The 19,798-nt window shown below is 29.7% G+C and overlaps 1 protein-coding gene across 3 annotated transcripts; it reads left to right on the forward strand.

Moving 5' to 3' along the window:
• The first annotated feature begins 13,742 nt into the window (after window positions 1-13,742).
• On the forward strand, window positions 13,743-17,328 carry LOC127239645 (auxin response factor 18-like). 3 transcript variants are annotated; one of them, XR_007836175.1, is made up of 5 exons: window positions 13,743-14,373; window positions 14,512-15,717; window positions 15,795-16,699; window positions 16,795-16,964; window positions 17,058-17,328. XR_007836175.1 is itself a non-coding variant. In XM_051257890.1 (4 exons), exons 2-4 carry the CDS (start codon window positions 14,602-14,604, stop codon window positions 16,862-16,864), a joined length of 2,091 nt encoding a protein of 696 aa, XP_051113847.1. In that variant the 5' UTR covers window positions 13,743-14,373; window positions 14,512-14,601; the 3' UTR covers window positions 16,865-17,328. The 3 variants fall into 3 exon arrangements, 1 of the variants encoding a protein (XP_051113847.1); XR_007836176.1 differs by having other exon boundaries at window positions 16,795-16,940; XM_051257890.1 differs by having other exon boundaries at window positions 16,795-17,328.
• The last annotated feature ends 2,470 nt before the right edge of the window (window positions 17,329-19,798 follow it).

The following is a 19,798-nucleotide window of genomic DNA, read 5'->3' on the forward strand; positions in this document are numbered from 1 at the left end:
AGAAAAGCGAAGGACAGAGATTCTGGTGCGAAGTGGTGAGTGGTTGCGACAAATCGGAGACGTCACTTTCCCAGTGAGTAACCGACACGTGTCCCACAGGCCACCTGTCCCTTTTGTTGTCCTGTTGCACCCGTCAATTTTACCCCTCCCCAATTGCTCTTCCCCACTTCACCATCACTCTTTACACTCCCAGCCCCATGTACATATTTTCTGCTATTCATCTCATATTATTCAATCATCTACTAATAGGATAGCAAAGGGTTCGAAATTCGACTCGGACCTAATCAATTTATTTAGAATCAAGTTTAATTATTCGGATATTGAATCCGAATCGAGTCGGGCATTGTGTATCTTTATCGAGTTTCGAGTCCAACATAGGACTCTATTCAAATCCAAACATGATTAATATATTAATTATATATATGAAAAAAAAATTAATTATATAAATTAAGTTAAAAATATATTTTTAGTTTAATTAATTTATTATAATATTTTTGAATAAAATATATAAATTTTAGTACATGTCTACTCCGGATCCGTGTTTGGGTCTAATTTTAAATTAAATTTTAAAAATTGTAAAAGAGTTTTTGAGTCTGTGGGGTCTATTGAGTATTGTTCGGCTCGGGACTTAGTATAGTCAGATCTGAATATTATCAGGTCCAATCCGAATCTCGAATCCAACTGAACTCCACCTATTATCATTCCTATCTAGTACTATCGAATACTTTTTCTATTCGATTTTAAAGTATTTATTTTACTTTTTTTTTTTTTTTTCAAAACAAAAGTAGCTATTTTTTTTTTTTAAAAAAAAAATACTTTTAAATTAATTAATTAAATACCAATCAACACATTTGACTAGAATGGGTGAAGTAACTTCCTTTTTTTAAAAAAAAAAATTACATCAAATTATTGATTATTTATATCAAGATTATTATATTATTTTTACAATCCTGAATTTAAAACAAGGTTTAATTGTAATAAATTTTATAATATACATATATGTATATAATATGCAATCCTGAATCAAAAACAAGGTTTGATTAATTATTCTAAATATAATATATAAAAAATAATTTGGATGTATTATTAAAAAAATTACTGATTAAGTTGAAAGATAATGATATATTAATTATTAATAGTTAGATTATGGTAATAAAATTATTTACTATACCAAAAAAGTTAACCGATGATAATAAAAACTGATATAAATATTTCAGATAAAAAAAAATAATATTTTATTATATATAGATAGAGTGTAATCAAATGTATGGACAAAATTATTCTTACAAATACAAATGAATAGTGAAATAAAAGAGTGATATTATAATAACTTATATTAAAAATTAGGGTATTTTTTATTATTTGAACGGAATCAATTTTCTTAAATTAAAATTCGAATATATTAAATTTTAGAAAATTTTAAATGATAAGAAAAATACTATTTTCGTCTTAAAAGAAAGCATCATTAATTTTGTGTGCATAAATATTTGAATATTAATTTATATATATATAATACAAATTAAGAAGAAAAAAAAATATCTATGAACCTCTTATAATACAAATACAATAATAATCATAAAATAAATTATTTAAATATAAAAATATTTTTAATGTTAATATTTTTATTAATCTCTTTTAAATGGAACGAAAATAATATATTAATATGGAATGAAAATAATAATAATAATAATAATAATAATAATAATAATAATAATAATAATTTAATTAATTAATTTGTATGAATGTAATTATGATGGAGGGATGGGTAATGGAATTAATTGTGGTTGGTCCATTTGTAGGATTAATTAATTAATTGGTGGGACTGAGCCAGAAGAGAAAGGAAAGCAAGGCCCTCCTCCATTAATATTCTTTATCATATATATATATAATACACATATACATATGCTGTTCAATTAGGTGCACAATAATTAATATTTTATAATTTTTTATAATAAAATAAATAAAGAGCTTCTACATACATTCACTCACATCACTTTCAATAAAAACGTTTCTTGTTAACTAACTCATCCACAGATGTGTTGTCGCACTTTCAAAAACACGACTTTAGATATTATAATTTTTTATTTATTTTTTCCTGACGCACGCAATCTTTGCTGGAAATATTAAATGCGCTTTTTGATATATATTCATTCATTCCCTTTTCTTTAATTTCGTTAAAATTAAATTAATTATTTAATTCCCATATATAAGCAGCCCATGCAGATGCAGCTAAGCTTTGGAACAAACAATGTGATTGTTATAACTCAACATTTCATATCATATAATTATTTTATTTTATTTATTTATTTATCCATTCATTTTTATTTATTTAGTGAATGTGTGTGTGTTTGAGCATCCCATGTGGATTGATGGGCTGTCTCACCATCTCTCCAGTCTAAAGATTATTCTTCTGTTCTTTTGGAATTTTAGTTTCAAATTAGTTTATTATAAAATTATTATAACCAATTATTCTAAGGCTTTATTTAGATAGAAGTTATAAATTTTTAGAAAAAAAAATTAAAAATAATAAATCATTATGATATTTTATGTAAAAAAATATATATATATTTATAAATAGTGTCAAATCTATTAATATAGCCTAAATTTATTAGTTTTAAAATATAAAAAATATATATACCTTATTATTATTGGATAATTGATCAGTTTGTTTGATTATAATTGTAAATTAAAATCAAATAATTCACTATGCATAATTTTTATAAATATATATTATTATTTTTTTATAAAATATCAACCAATTCACGTTTTAATACCATGTTAGATGATCATAATAATTTTATCACCTAAAAATCTAAATTTTTGAAGATATACGTCATTAATTATTTTTCTAACATAATAGGGTTAATCGACATGATCAAGTAGGTTCAATATGTCTCCTCACTTGTAAGAGGATATATGTCATCATATAAATTTTGAATATGAATGAAAATAAATAGGGATGATATAATTCGAACACGAGATCTATGACTTTAATATCATACTCTCTCTGTCCATTTACAATGTTTACATATTTCTATTTTGGGATGCCCAATTACAAAGTTAATATTTCATTAAATATCCTATTTTTTTTTCACAAATACTCTTACTTTACATCACATAATTACTTTTACACAAAAAAAAAAAGTAAAGGCAAAAATATCATTATACTACTTTTAACTATTCACTATAATTCAAATACTAAGCACCAAAAGTAAATGTAAACATTGTAAATGGACGAAGGGAGTATTAGATAATGTTAAATAACCAGCGAATTATTATTCGACTTTAATATATATATATGTTGGGAAAAATAAGTTGTTTCACCAATATACTTTCGAACACCGATTCAAATGGGCCAACTCACAAAGCGTGGCTATATCACAGTTGTAACACCCTACTGCTAAAGGAATGTATACGGAAAATATAAAGCAGTAAATGAGACAAGGGTTTGTTTACCCGGTTTGGATATAAACAATCCTACATCTGGGAGATACCTATCCAGGAGAAGTTCACTAATCAGTGCTGATTAAGAACATAGACAACCACAACTCCTTCAACTCATCCTCCTAACATGGTTTACCTTGAAAATTTCCTCCACAGGCTTATGTCGTCACAAACTCGTGCTGACAACGACCACGGAGCAGAGCTGCTCAGAATCTGGACGCCTCTCCTAATCGGAACTCCGATTTCTCCTTCCTCCGACGAGGTCTCCAGCAGGTAAAAGTGTCTAGCACTCACTCAATACATGGAGAAGAGAATGGTTGGGGTTGAGAGGATTTAACTCACTTTCTCTCACTATACTCCACTCAAAACCTTCCAATAACCAGACTCTCTCATCACAATTATCTATAAAGCCATCTTGTTTTGCATGTAAGACAAAATCAATTAAAACCTTTGCACATAAATGGAATGATGTATTCCTGCATAAAGTCTTTGACATGTTGACCATCCAAAATATCCATTTTTTTTGTCTTTTCTAAGCTTCCCAAATCGAGAAGAAAATACCCAACAGTGTTGTTGACAGTCTGTTCCAGTAACCAAACAAGACCACTTACGCCAAATGAAAATCTGAAAAAGGCAGCAGCAAGAAAGCAGGAAGAACCATACTCCAAAAAATAGTTGGAGGAAATATTGTTATAACATTCTCCCCCTTTTTGGCATATGGGACTTCGCCTAATGTGCAGGAGAATCACTCTCACACCAAACCAATCAATCCAATAATTCAACAGTAAGTTCATCAATTTGTTACATGCCAACAAGAACACAGGCAGCCTGGCGAATGGAATGGTTGTGAAAACATCAATTCCACAACCACTTAACAGATAATCAACAGCAGCAACATCAGATCACCAGGGCTCCCCCTTACTGCAAAAACAACAGACACAACAGACTACCCTTACTATGCACATCTCTCCCCCTCAAAGAGCAGATGCCAAAAAGATCAATGTCCTTAAAAACATCCTCAATTTGTTGATAAATGGTTGTAGCAGCAACATCAGCAACAACACCAACAACTTTGGTTGATTCGGATTCAGCTTTGTTGCAGTAGCAACTTCGCAGCATCAACAATAACTCAGCAACAATGGATTGTGCAATGAACACTCACCATTCCATCAAATCAACCATTGTCCACTTAAATTTCTTTTCAATATACCTTCTTTTTGGAATTTTCAAAATAAATTATTTTCAAATTATTTTCATTCTCCAATATTCACAAAGAATATTCCAAACACCATAAATATATTGGAGAATTTATTTCAAGACCATGCATGCAAAATCAAGTAGGGTACGAATGCATACCCAAATGACGTCGAAACTTTTCAAATCGATCTGCCTCCAACGCCTTCGTAAGAATATTTTCCTTTTGATTTTCCTTGGGCATCCACACCGATTTGACTTTAACAATCTGCTTCAGTCCTTCAGTAAACCATCGAATGTTTATTCCATTCATTACATCTTTTTCCAATCTGAAACATTTTTCAGCTGTATGTCCAAGACATCTACAGTATCCGCACTCGTTACGTCGTGATGACATCCGTCTAACACTCTGTGTCCTTCCGTGATTATTCTCCCAATTTTTGTTTATGTTTCTTTTCAAGTTTTGCTTCACAACTGGGAGTTGCTTCTTTTATGGAATTTCAATATCAACAAGAAATCCACCGCGAACAAATATTGTTGGTTTACTTTTAGCGGATTCACAAAAACCTATTCCTTTGTAATCTCCGAAAGGTTTTCCAATCGAAAGAACTTCATCGAGTTTATCCTTGCCTTTTCGAAGTCGATCATTCTCTTGCTTCAACTGCACATTTTCAGCCGTCAATTCATCAGCTTCAGTTGATTTCTCATGAACATCATTCTTTAAATTTTTGATTTCATCATCCAACTTTTTTTTTTGAGCTTCCAATCGATAAATTGTATTCAAAAGTTCCTTATTTTTCACCAATGATTTTTTTTGTTCAGCCATCATTTTCTCGTAAGTTTTGATTAATTCATTGGCATCAAGTTCTCTTGATTTTTCAGCAACTTCAGAAGTAGGAACATCATCATCCTTAATGTATTCAAGTACATCGGCCATAAAAGCAACCACTTTATCGTTTTCTGAGTTTTCTTTGCCTCCAACAGCCTTTTCATCGTCATTACCACTATAAGTGGCTTTGATAAGCTCTCTATTTTTTCTTCACCGTAGGGCACTCGGATTTGATGTGCCCAACTCCTCCACATCCATAGTAGGTAGGTTCTTGAACTGATTCAGGCTTTACAGACACCACAAACTTCTTCTTTAATCCACCATCAAATTTTTCTTTTGGCTTGCTGTAAGCAGTTGGTTTCTGCTCGGGGTATTTTCTTTGTGAACTGGATGCATTCATTCCATGATAGCCACATCTGTTATGGAACTTCCCAAATTTCATCTTTGCTGCACGTTTCTCACTAACTATCATTGAAAGTTTTTGACTCAAAAAATGATATCCCCTCGTCTGATTCAACCAGCTGCATATCTTCCACGCTCCAATAAATTGTGCCATCAAACAATGGAGGTTTAGAGGTTGAACCACTTTCCTTGCTCATCTTTGCAACTGTGAAAGGATTTACTCAGCAACTTAGAGAACACTGTTCTGATACCAAATGTTGGGAAAAATAAGGTGTTTCACCAATATACTTTTGAACACCTATTCAAATGGGTCAACTCCTGAAGCGCGGTTATATCACATTTGTAACACCCTACTGCCAACGGAATGTATGCAGAAAATACAAAACAGTAAATGAGACAAAGTTTGTTTACCCAGTTCGGATATAAACAATCCTACATCCGGGGGATACCAATCCAGGAGAAGTTCACTAATCAGTGCTGATTAAGAACATAGACAACCACAACTCCTTCAACTCATCCTCCTAATATGGTTTACCTTGGAAATTTCCTCCACAGACTTATATTGTCACAAACTCGTGTTGACAACGACCAAGGAGCAGAGCTGCTCAGAATCTGGACGCCTCCCCTAATCGGAACTCTGATTTCTCCTTCCTCCGACGAGGTCTCCGGTAGGTAAAAGTGTCTAGAACTCACTCAATATATGGAGAAGAGAATGGTTAGGGTTGAGAGGATTTAACTCACTTTCTCTCACTATACTCCAATCTCAAAACCTTCCAACAACCAAATTCTCTCATCACAATTATCTATAAAGCCATTTTGCTTTGCATGTAAGACAAAATCAATTAAAACTCTTTGCACATAAATGGAATGATGTATTCCTGCATGAAGTCTGTGACATGTTGACCACCCAAAATATTCATTCTTTTTTTCTTTTCTAAGCTTCCCAAATCGAGAAGAAAATACCCAGCAATGTTGTTGACAGTATGTTGCAGCAACAAATAAGACCACTTACTCCAAATAAAAATTTGAAAAAAAGCAACAGCAAGAAAGTAAGAAGTATCATATGGCAAAAAATAGTTTGGAGAAAATATTATTCCAACAATATACATGATTGGAATTGGATGGAATAGCGCAAAATTTCAATAAAAGTAGGGTCGAAGCGATTTTTTTTATTAAAAATTAAAATAATATATATATATATATGTATAAGTATAAGCGTGGTACAGAACAAAACAAAATTCATAATTGCAACATTGGACGTGGGACATTCTTGTTTTCTTTCTTTCTCCCATTAAATACACTTTGGCTTACGTGTCACTCTCTTCTTCATTTTTGGACCTTAGTTTCCTCGACTTTGTATGCAATCTTTTGGTCAAGCCAAACTAAATAAATTAATTAAAAAAATAAAAGCTTCTGGTCAATCCTTCGACGGTGTTATTTTAGAGTTTGTTTTTGTTGAAATTTGAAATTGATTTAGAATAAACTAATACTTAAGTTTGTTTACACATAGTGATAATTTAAATAATATTTTAATATAATATTTTATAAAAAATACTACAATTTTATTAAAAATTGTGCATATTAATAGTATTTATGTGATTTAAAATGATTAGAAAAAACTCTTTTTTAAAAAAATAAAAATAAAAAATTAGGGGTTTTTTTATCATTAGTTGATAATAATAAAATTGTTATGAATAATACTGTTTGAATAAAATATATTTTACTATTTTATAAGTATTATATAAAAATAATATTCTTTAATAAAAAATTGTAAATAATTTTTTTTCATTAAAAACAATAGAAATATATGTATATATATAAACAAAATTTTCGCATCTGTAATTATTATTATTTTTTTTTGTTCATTATTATTTATTTTCGTGTCAATTTTGTTCGCTTGTTTTTCAAATGACAATTTGGGGTCTATTTGGCTTTGTTTTGTATTTGAATCTTTTATTTTTAATTTAATTTAATTAATATTTTGATGTAATATTTATAAATAAAATAATATATATTTTTATTTGTCTCTATTTTTCAAGGCAAGATACAACTTCTTTTTTTTGTCACTTTTATTCATTTATAAGGTAATTTTTGTCCTTTATGTTCCCAAAATAAAAGTTCTATCATTAGTCAATCACTTTCAATTTTAATATATATGTTTTTCAAATTGAAGATTTGAAGTAGACCATAAGACCATCTCCAACCCTCCACTCCATTTTTGCAGTTGCTACAGTCAAAATACAGTTGATCTACAATATTTTACTCCAACCATAAACTTAAATTTTTACTCTAAAAAGTATATCCTCTATATATTCCTCTTTTATATTATTTTATATAACTTTTCATATTTATAAATTACACCCCAACTTTAATTTATTATTACATTAGATCCATACACATATAATTTATAAATTATTTAAACATTACATATATAAAAATTAACATTTAAAAAAATTAAATTATATATTACTTTCCAAAAACTAAAATTATATCACTTTTAAAAAATAAAATTATACATTATTTTTCAAAAAAAAATAGAATTACATACAACTTTTTAAAATATAAAATTATATATCATCTACTAAAAAATTAAAATTACACAATACACAAAAAAAAAAATACCAAAAATATAAAAAACACCATAAAAACTCCACTCCAATGATATTTTGAATACAAAATTAATTTTTAATATAATATACTCCCTCCATCCCAGATACCGTGTCTGCTACACTGTAGACACGGTATTTTAGGAGGGGTGTAATTAGTAGATAATTAAGAATGTATTAGTGAAAATAATTATCCTATAATATAAATAATTATAAATTAAGAATAAGATAACTAATTAGTTTAATTAAAAATAAAAATAAAAATAAAATTTAAAAATTTAAAATTAGATTAAAGTGTGTAATCATTTTTCAAAAAAAGAAAGTGACATGGTATGTGGGACGGACAGAAACGGCGACGTGGACATGGTATATGGGACGAAGGGAGTAAAAAATAAAAATAGATGTCTGATAGTTTAGGAAAAAAATTGATAAATAATAAAAAAGTTTTGTAAGATTTGATATAAGAACACACCCTAAATGGTGATGTCCGGGAATTTATTGTTGTAATTTTATTTATTTATTTATTATTTATTAAAAATTTCAGAAGTACTATTATTAAAGTGAAAACATTCCTCAATTATTCATTCGTTTATTTATGTATTTAATAATTTTAGAAGTCATTAATGAATGTGTGTTTTTAATTTTTGGTTGGTTATTGCTTGTTTGGATTGTTTTTAGATTAAAAATAAAAATAAAAATAAAAATAACAATAATTACACGTGACAACTTATATAAATATATATATATATATCTAGATATTCCGTCCGTTATTTTTTACTTTTTATAATAAAAGAAAAATAAAAAGTAGTATAGTTTTTACTAAATAAAAGTAACAATATTTTTAAAAAATAGAAATTAGAAGATAGAGGGAGTATTATATTTTTAATAATAACAACAATAATAAAATAGGTTTTAAAGAGGGTAGAGAATAAATATCTGAATGAAAATGTACGTTCGTGTAGTTTTGATTTAAATTTTTTATTTAAATAATATTTTAATATAATATTTATACGATAAAATATTATAAATTTATTAAGAACTATAAACTGAATAATATTAATTTAGATTTGAAACTCAAACCAAACATATCCTCTCACTTTTGTTCACTTCAAATTTTTATTGTAATATTTTTTTCTGTTTTTTCTTCTTAGGGTGTGTTCGTTTGATGGATTTGGATTAAATTTCACTATTCATCTAAAATTTTCCCCCCAAAAATATCAAATCAAACACCTATTTTTCATTTTTTATATTATACTAAAAATCAATTTTACATTCAAAACATCACATCATCACCTATTTATATCACATCATACAACTATTCAAATTCAAAATTTTTACTATTCAAATCCCAACTCAAAATTCAAACCCCCAAACAAACACACACTTATAGTGTGTTTGTTTGGGGAATTGGATTGGATTGATACTATTCAACCAATTTTTTTTCCTTCCCTAAAATATCAAATCAAATACTTATTTTTCATTTTTTATATTATACTAAAAATCAATTTTACATTCAAAACATCACATCAACGCCTATTTATATCACATGATACAACTATTCAAATTCAAATTTTTTACTATTCAAATCCCAACTCAAAATCCAAACCCCAAACAAACACACCCTTAATTCATCCCACACCCAAATTATCATTCTTAGGAGATTTACCATAAACATTTTCAATACATGATCACTTGCATAACCCCTAAAATAATAATAATCATTATAAAATCAAAATTAATATTAATATTAAAATTAAAAATAAAATTAAAATAAATAAACGAATAGTTGAATGGTCACTTTCTGTGTGGGCTGAAGCATTATTCTCTGAGTGGCCGCAGTTGATAGACACAATTATTTCATGTGTCCCTTTAATTTCCTCACCTATTTATTTTCTTATCATATCCACTTAGAATCATAATAAATACTTTCCCCTCTAATTTTGGAGTATTATAAAATTTTATTAAAATTAAAAATAAAAAAAGTTACGAATTAAATTTTTTTAAAAAATAATTATATTATTTGTTAAAGTAAAAATAATAAAATTATTTATTATAAATAAAGTATGTATTAATATATCAAACTAACATAATTATTTCAGCCAGATGAAGAAGTAGTATATATATATATATATATATTTGTTTAATTTTTTGATAAAATATCAAATTAAATCATTATGTAAACACATAATACAAATAAAACAACATGGATGTTAGGTTGCATTTAGATAGAAAATTTGTAATATTTTTAAATTAGTAAATAAATTAAATATTTAATATAATATTTTATGGAATCAAAACTACATTTTGGTGCGGTATTTTAAAATTTTATAGTCAATATTGAAAACTTTTATTTAACCGAAAATGAAATGGAGTGTTAGGTATGGTTGTTAATTACTTAAATTGTGTATACACTCGTCTTACTTCAACTGGTAAAATTAGGTCATGATATTCTTTATTTTATAGTGAAATTTACTTCTAATACACATAAATATATAAATTTTAATTTAACATAATGCAATGATATGCAGAGTTATTATGTAATTTATTGTCATTAACAGTTAAAACAGTGCATATTATTCTATATTTACTTGAAAATTTATAACAAATATATTTAACCAACACACGTGTTTTTATTTATTTATTTATATTTTAACAAATTATTTATGGAATAAAAAAAAAATGTTATGCATCCAATGTCGAGCATGTTTATCATCTTTTGTATTTTTGTATATATATATATATATATATTTACTACAAATTATAATGATCCTCTAAATATATTTTTTATTATTTTTTAGTAAAATATTATATTAAAATAATTGTTCAAATTAAAAATAAAAAAATAAAACCAAACTAAAAAAGGTACTATATCTAACGCTATATAAAGAATGTGTTCTATTATATTTTCATGTTCCTTCCAATATTAATTATAATATATAGTAAAATTTTATATTTAAAATATATACAAATAATTGTGTAGTAAGCATAAGAGTACAATGTATATTTTGTAACTTTAGTTATATATATATATATATATATTTCAAGAAAAAGTATTATTGTGTGGAAATTATATATATTAAATAAAAGAATAAATTGACTACGGACAATTCTAAATATTCTCACTATCCCTTAACAATATATTTATTTTTTATTTTGGTCTGTCTCATAACAAAGTATCCATTTTTTTTAAGTAATTGTACCATCTACCTAACATTACAAATATCCTTCTATTATACAATATATTACACAGATATCATTGTCTTTATATCATACAATACTAATAGGGTTAATTTAGTCTTTTTATCTTTATTTATACTTTATCTCATTATAATACTAATATTTCTAAAAGTCCGTTAAAAGACAAATGGATATATAGATATGGAAAGGGATGGAATAATAAAATAAGGAGCATATTTATTATATACAGAATAATATTTTTTTTTTTCCAAAAAAAAGTATTATTACTAATTTTGTATTCAATATATCATATTTAATAATTATTTTATAAAAAAATATATATATATATATATATAAATTAAAAGGTTTAACTTAGTAATAAATAAATAAATAAACACGATTAAATCGATGAAGAAAGCATCCATCCCACAGCAGCATTAGCATTAGCATAGCATAGGTGAGAGAGTACAGTGTTGACTAGCCTTGATTAAAGTAAAAGATTTAAAATAATTAGGTATTAATAATCGAGATTCTAATTAACCTATTTAATGCTAATATTATAAAATTACTACACAGACTACAATACCATGATTTCCGAGTAATTAAAATAATATTAATAATTGGTATGGGCAACACAAGCAGCTGGCCTGCCTGGCACCGTAAGCAACGGAATGAACAAACTCATATAATAATAATATCAATTAATTAATACATTTTTAAATTAAATAAACAAATCCAATAAGCTAAGAGGCAAGAGCTCTTTTCATACAATATTTTAAACTATTGATATTATTCAAATTTTGTTCAAATATTTTCTCAAATATATTTTTTTATTTTATAAAATATGAATCAAATATTAATTTATTATTTTTTTTTTACAAAAAATTTACGACTCCAAAAATTCTAAAAAAATTTATTTTCAATTTAGACATTTGAAAGTTTTAAGTGTTCTTTTATATGCATATTTTTCAAATAATATTAATATATCACATATATTCATTATTTTTATATTTTATAAATAAAATTTCATATATTAAATAAAAAAGTATTCATTTAAATTATCTAACAAAACAAATATATGAACTTTTGAAGTTTTGTAAAATTTAAACTATATTTATACATGATTTTTTTTAAGACTTTTGAAAATTTAATAATAAATTGATGTTTAATATAACTTCAACAACTCCTTTAAAAGAGAAAGATCTTTTGGGTTTTAGATAATATTAAAAAATAATAATATTTTGTTACTTACTATAAATATCAAATAAATTTTAATATTTTAATACGTATATTTATAATTTAAATAAAAATTAAAAGTACTTGAGTATTTATATATAATTATTTTTATTAAAATAAAAAATATATATTTTTAAATGAGACGAACAAAAATAATAAAAAAAATATTTTGAATTTGAACATAAAAAAAATTTATGAAAAAAATATATATTTATAATACTCCATGATATTTAAAAATAAATAAATAAATAATGTGAAAATTATAAAAATATTGTGTAAACAAAATTTAAGCTAGGCTAAGTTAAGCTAAAGGAAAGTAGGAAAGCCACATGGTCTCATTTATTATTACCCAACTCCGAACACAACACAACACAACACGCACAATTATATTATGATTAAACAAACCACGGGAATTCCTGGTGGATTCCCTTGCTTCCAGATCTTTGTTTGCTCCTCCTACTGCTTGCTAATTGCTGCCATCAGAAGCTTCCTCAGATCCGAAGATAAAGCACACTCCGATCCATTAATTATCATTATTAATATTATTGTTTATTGTTATTGTTAATTCATTCTTCACGTTTTTTCAGATTCCATCACAATTAGGTTAATTACTGTTTCTGAAGTAATTATTATGACTAATTGAATGATATGTTGATGTTGATGATGATCGCGAAGGTCGAAGGTCGATGCTCGGATCGGAGCTGAAAAGTTTTTATGCAACCGTGTGATTAGGAGATTTTTTGGTTTTGTATTTATAATTTTATATATATATATAGCTGTGAGGACTTTTTGAATATACTTTCGTACGTATGTATATACGTGGGTATACAACTATACATACATGTATGTATGTATATGTAGAGAGAGAAAAATAGAAAGAGAGAGAAAAAGGTGAGAGGTTTATATGTATGAGTGGAGTTGAGTGTAAGCGTGGGAGAGAGAAGAGAGAGAGAGAGAGAGCGGCAGTTGAAGGAGAGGAAAATCAACAACGGGTTTTCATTTCATCAGTTTTGTATTTCTGCGAGATTTTTTCCCCTTACATCGGAGTTTTTGGGTATTTTTGCTTCTGTTGATTTTTGAGGGTTTGGTCGAATCAAATCTGAAGAATCAACCTCCTCCTGCTTTTCTGAAGCTTTGATTTGCGGAAAAAAGTTTGTATAAACCGACTGCTTGCTTTTTCCGTGAGAGGATTGAGGCCATAGAATTTCGGGGGAGGGTTTCCGATCTCGTGGAGGCGAAAAAGTCTGAAACAAATTCATTCACAATCCAGTGTTGATTCTGTGCACCGGAGCGAGAGTCAAAAGATTTTGGTTGAAAAGATACTCATCTCATCTCTCAGAGTCCGCCCAGTCATGAGCTTCTTGTGTTGCTTCCCCAACCGCCATATCAGAGCTGAATTCCAAACCAAATCAGATTCGCCTCGATTCGACTAATTTATGTCGAATTAGCCTCTCGATTTCACGATTCTGATGCGTCTCGAGCACGGTAAGAGACTGAATTTCCTCTTCTTTAAATTTCGCCTGCAATTTTTAAATACTTGCTCTGTTGTTAAAGCTTTCTTCCATTTTTTATGACTATTTGGTGCTTGCGACTGAGGAATTTTGTTGATCTATTCTGTGACAGAGGATTTTCGTATGATGATTCCTGAATCACAAAATTGTTGAACAGACGGCGAACTTTTTAGGATTGGTAGAATATTTCTTGAGCTCTGCAATGTTTAATTTTATGGAACCTAAGGAGAAAGCCAAAGAAGGTGAGAAATGCTTAGATTCTCAGCTATGGCATGCCTGCGCCGGCAGTATGGTCCAAATGCCGCCAGTAGGTTCTAAGGTGATTTACTTTCCTCAAGGACATTTAGAACATGCTTCTGCTGGAAATGCCGATCTTAGGAACTGTCCGAGGTTTCCAGCCTACGTGCCGTGTAAAGTTTCTGAGGTTAAATTCATGGCAGATCCTGATACAGACGAGGTTTTTGCTAAGATCAGGCTGTCTCCAATGGCCAGGAACGAGGCTAATTTCGACGGCGAGGGTGCCGTTGGTTTCGACGGGAATGAGAATCAGGACAAGCCGGTGTCGTTCGCCAAGACATTGACGCAGTCGGACGCGAACAACGGCGGCGGTTTCTCGGTGCCTAGGTACTGCGCCGAGACGATATTCCCTCGTCTTGACTACTCCGCGGATCCTCCGGTTCAGACGGTCCTCGCCAAGGATGTTCACGGTGAGGTTTGGAAGTTCAGACATATTTACCGAGGGACGCCGCGGCGGCATCTGTTGACGACTGGATGGAGCACTTTTGTGAACCACAAGAAGCTTGTTGCCGGCGATTCGATTGTCTTCTTGAGGGCAGAGAACGGAGATCTCTGCGTCGGAATCAGACGTGCCAAGAAAGGGATCGGCGGCGGTCCCGAAGTCCCGCCGGATTGGAATCCGATGGGTGGTGGGAATCATGTTCCGCAGTATAGAGGATTTTCGGCGTTTTTGAGGGAAGACGAGAGCAAGATGAGTAGAAACGGCGGCGGGAACGATAACAGAAGTTTGATGAGCTCCGGACGGGTTAAGGTCGAAGACGTTATCGACGCAGCGACGCGCGCGACCACCGGACAGCTGTTCGAGGCGGTTTACTATCCTCGCGCCAGCACTCCCGAGTTCTGCGTTAAGGCCGGGCTCGTAAAGGCTGCTCTGCAAATCCATTGGTGTTCGGGGATGCGGTTCAAGATGGCGTTCGAGACGGAGGATTCGTCGCGCATAAGCTGGTTCATGGGAACGATTTCTTCCGTTCAAGTCGCCGATCCCGTTCGATGGCCCGATTCGCCTTGGAGACTTCTCCAGGTAAATTAATTTTAGCTGTGTTTCGAGTTCTTGTTAATCACAATTAATCGATGATTGATTTTATCTTCCGGTTGCAGGTAAGATGGGACGAGCCCGATCTGCTACAAAACGTGAAACGCGTAAGCCCGTGGCTTGTCGAATTAGTTTCGAATATCCCGGCGATGCATCTCTCCCCGTTCTCGCCGCCGCATAAGAAGCTGAAACTGCCGCACCACCCGGAATTCCCTCTCGGACAACAGCTTCCCTTGCCGGCGGCGGCATTTTCAGGCAACCATTTCCTCGGTCCTAATCCGAACAACGCGTTCACCTATCTTTCGGACAACAATGTACCTGCTGGCATGCAGGGAGCCAGGCACGCTCAATATGGTTTATCTTTACCGGACGTCCATCTCAACAAACTCCATTCGGGTTTCGCCGCCGCAGTCGGTTTTCAGCCTTTCGATCGAGCTTCCGTGCCTGCCGGAGAATCAAATCTCCTCATTCCGCCGCCTGGCAGTACCGAGACTGATTCGTGCCTTCTAACGATCGCGAATTCGGGTCAGAAATCGGAGAACAGGAAGGCTGCAGCCCCATTCTTGCTCTTCGGGCAGCCAATACTTACGGAGAAACAGATATCGATGAGCTGCTCCAGCGACACCGTCTCGACTCCCCGCACCGTAAACAGCTCTTCCGATTGCAATGTGGATAAAATCGGGAATAGCTCCGACGGGTCGGGTTCGGGTGTCAATCGAAACGACGCCCCCGAGCGATCGTCTTGCGAAGGATTCCAATCCCAGCTCAGCTTGCAAAGTGGCCAGTGCAAAGTTTTCATGGAATCCGAGGACGTCGGGCGAACGCTTGACCTTACTCTTCTCGGCTCCTACGAAGAACTCAACCGTAAATTGGCCGACATGTTCGGGGTAGAGAATCCCGAAATCGTGAACCACGTCCTCTATCGAGACGCCGCGGGATCGGTCAGACAACTCGGAGACGAACCGTTTAGGTGATATCGATCGATTTTATCGACATATTTTTATTGCGATCGATATATTTTGGGTCCCGACTAAATCTTGTATTGTGTATACGATTTGAATGCAGTAATTTTGTCAAGACAACGAAACGATTGACGGTTGTGGCGGATTCTGGCAGCGACAATGTAGGTGTGTAGCCGGCGACCCGACCTGACCTGACCTGACCTGACGAATAATCGAAAGATCGAATTCTGACATCGGGAAGGAACAGAGGTATTGTAAGTGTTCTAAATCATGGTATGATCAAACGTTATGGTTGTCTTCTTCTTCTTCTTGACGTGAGAATTCTTTTGGTTTTGAGTTTGTCTGAATTAGAAAATGAATTTTAAGGTTTCGGGGAAGTGTTTGTTAATGGTGAGATTGATTGAAGATATTCGAACGAATGTCTGAAGAAGAAGAAGAAGAAGAAGAAGACTTGAGAACTAATTTCACAGTTGATTGGCGATCAAGTCAGTTTGTCTGAATAATTAATTAATTAATTATTGTAAATTTGGTGGTTTTGATTTATATCTAGTGAACAAGTTTGGATATGTAACTGTAAATTTTGAGGTCTTTACTTTTGTCTCGTTATTTATTTATTTATTTTATGTTTTGGTAAAAATATTGGATGCAAGAAGAGTATTACTATTATTTTCATTTTAAAAATGATTATTCCTAACAAATTGTAGGTTGTTATATATATTTGAATTTAAATAATTGTTTTGATATAATTTCTAATTGTAAATTTGATTTTTACTTTAATATAAAAAATAATTTCTTAAAAATATTTTTATATTTTGTTTATTGTCTAAATTTGAGTAACTTTAGTTTGTATGGGTTTTATGTTGTAAATTAAATTTATGGATATAATAGTTTGTGTATGTTTGGGGTTAGTATATGTGTATTAGTAAAATACATAATGAAGTCAACAAATGCTTACATGAACCTAAAATTCATTGCGTGGATTCTTTCAAAACAACATATAATTCTATAATAGCACAAGATCCAAATATTGAAGTATCGATAAAGTCAAAAATTGAATACTTAAGCATCATCGTATGTATATAAGTATTCTAACAATTAATAGTGTGTGTATTTCAACCTGTAATGAATTACAGTCGTATTCATTCATTCGTATTCATATTTAAATGTGATCCAAATCTCAAAGTATAATATTTAAAACATGTGACATTATATTAAAGAGAAAGAAGTTGACTATGTGCACAATGTATTTTATTCCATATACACAGTAATTTAAGTGTTATTATTATGTGATGTAATGATGCAAAAAAATGTATATATTTTTTTTTTGTTCGGATAATATGATTAAATAAAGGGTTGTGTATATTTATTGGAGATTAAGTTAGATAATTGTTTTTTATTTTATAAATATGATAAATATTTGGGACAAATAAAATAAATATTATAAAATATATAAGTGTATTTCTTTTGGTTGAATTTGAAAAAATTGATTTGAATTTAATATTATAATAATATTAATTTATAAAAAAAATAATTCAAACAAAAGCAAAATACGATATCTTTTAAAATTAAATAATATAAAAAGAATGGCCAAAAGAACACGAAATTGAAGTAAAGAGTGGAGTATATATGCAGTAAAAAAAGAGCGGTGGGAGGTGGGGGCGTGTTTGGAGGCAGCAAAAAAAGCGGCACGCAATGTGCATGAGTAAGGGAGACAAACAAACAAGAGTATTTATGTCAGGGAACACAAGTCACATGCAAACCCTCTTTGTCTTCCTAACCTAACCTAACCTAACCTAACGTTGTTTTCCTCTTCCAATGCCGCAACTCACGAAACTCTTCCCAATTTATTATTATTATTATTATATTTAATTTGTACTCTTTATGTTTTGTAACCGTTGACGTATTTCGGTTACTGATATCATATTTAAGTTAATAATTTTTTTATAATTAATGATAGTAAATTATTATGTTATTTTATTATTTTTTAATTTTCCTATTCAGATATTATGACATAATTAATCTAAAGGGAGAATATATCTTGCCGCTCAATATATTATTTTTGATAACTTAAATGCATATTTTTAAAAGTTTTGATAATATTTAATTTTATAAAAGAATTATATAAAATATCTATTTTTCGTAAGTATTACATTAAATATTTATTTTTTTTACTTTTTTTTTTAAAAAAATTAAAACTAAAAAAGAGTCAAATACGAACTTTATTGTTATTATTTTAATTAGCATTGGGATTACCAATTTAAGAGACAGAGTTATTAGTTTGGTTAAATTATTATTGGAAAGAAAACAATGCGGGCGGGTCAAAGAGTTACGCCAGCTGGAAACCAAATACCTACAAACATATCTATATATATATTATATATAGATACAAATACTCTTTCTGGGATGTGAATTTTTTCTTTTTTAATTTTATTTATTGGCTGGAGAGGGATCGACATGGACACAGACACCAAGCCAAGCCGCACGTGTGACGGGACTCAGGCGGGCCCTACGGTGTGTTTGAAAATATGTGGGCCCGATTATGCGCACACGTGTGGTGTGGTGATTAATAATAATAATAATAATAATGCAGTGTTTATTTGACTGCCATTTCCAAGAATTAAAGTTAATAAAACTAATCCCAAAACCCCAAATCATTTCAAAATATATAGAGGGTTTGTTCACCCTATTATGAATATTATTTTAAAAATGTTCAATTTTTTTTTTTTTTATTTCGAATACGTTGTACATAATTTATTATTTAAATATAAATATATTTGAAATTTTATAATCAATAATTTTCATTATCTTAATAAAATTATTTAATATCTTAATTTATAATTATATATATTAATCATTATTTTTATTAATATATTTTTTAAATAATTTATTAATTATCCCTATTCTAAATAAATACTTAATATGAGATGGAAGAAGTATATATGTTTATTATAATACAATTATTTTTACATTAATTATAATCATATTATTACATATTACCATTGTTTTATGCACAAAATATTAAAAAAAAAAAAAAAAAATTATTAAAATATTCCTATAGCATTATATATTCTAGTTACCAGTAAAATACTAATTCATCACTTCAATGA

This window comes from Andrographis paniculata, unplaced genomic scaffold (genome assembly GCF_009805555.1).
Source record: "Andrographis paniculata isolate CXL003 unplaced genomic scaffold, ASM980555v1 Contig78END, whole genome shotgun sequence".
NCBI lineage: Eukaryota > Viridiplantae > Streptophyta > Magnoliopsida > Lamiales > Acanthaceae > Andrographis > Andrographis paniculata.

Excerpts from the sequence above, each read along its gene's own strand:
- LOC127239645 (XM_051257890.1), top strand. The coding sequence starts at position 14,602 with ATGTTTAATTTTATGGAACCTAAGGAGAAAGCCAAAGAAGGTGAGAAA. Across the intron at positions 15,718-15,794 it reads CGCCTTGGAGACTTCTCCAG|GTAAGATGGGACGAGCCCGA; the intron begins GTAAATTAATTT and ends TTCCGGTTGCAG. Across the intron at positions 16,700-16,794 it reads CTCGGAGACGAACCGTTTAG|TAATTTTGTCAAGACAACGA; the intron begins GTGATATCGATC and ends ATTTGAATGCAG.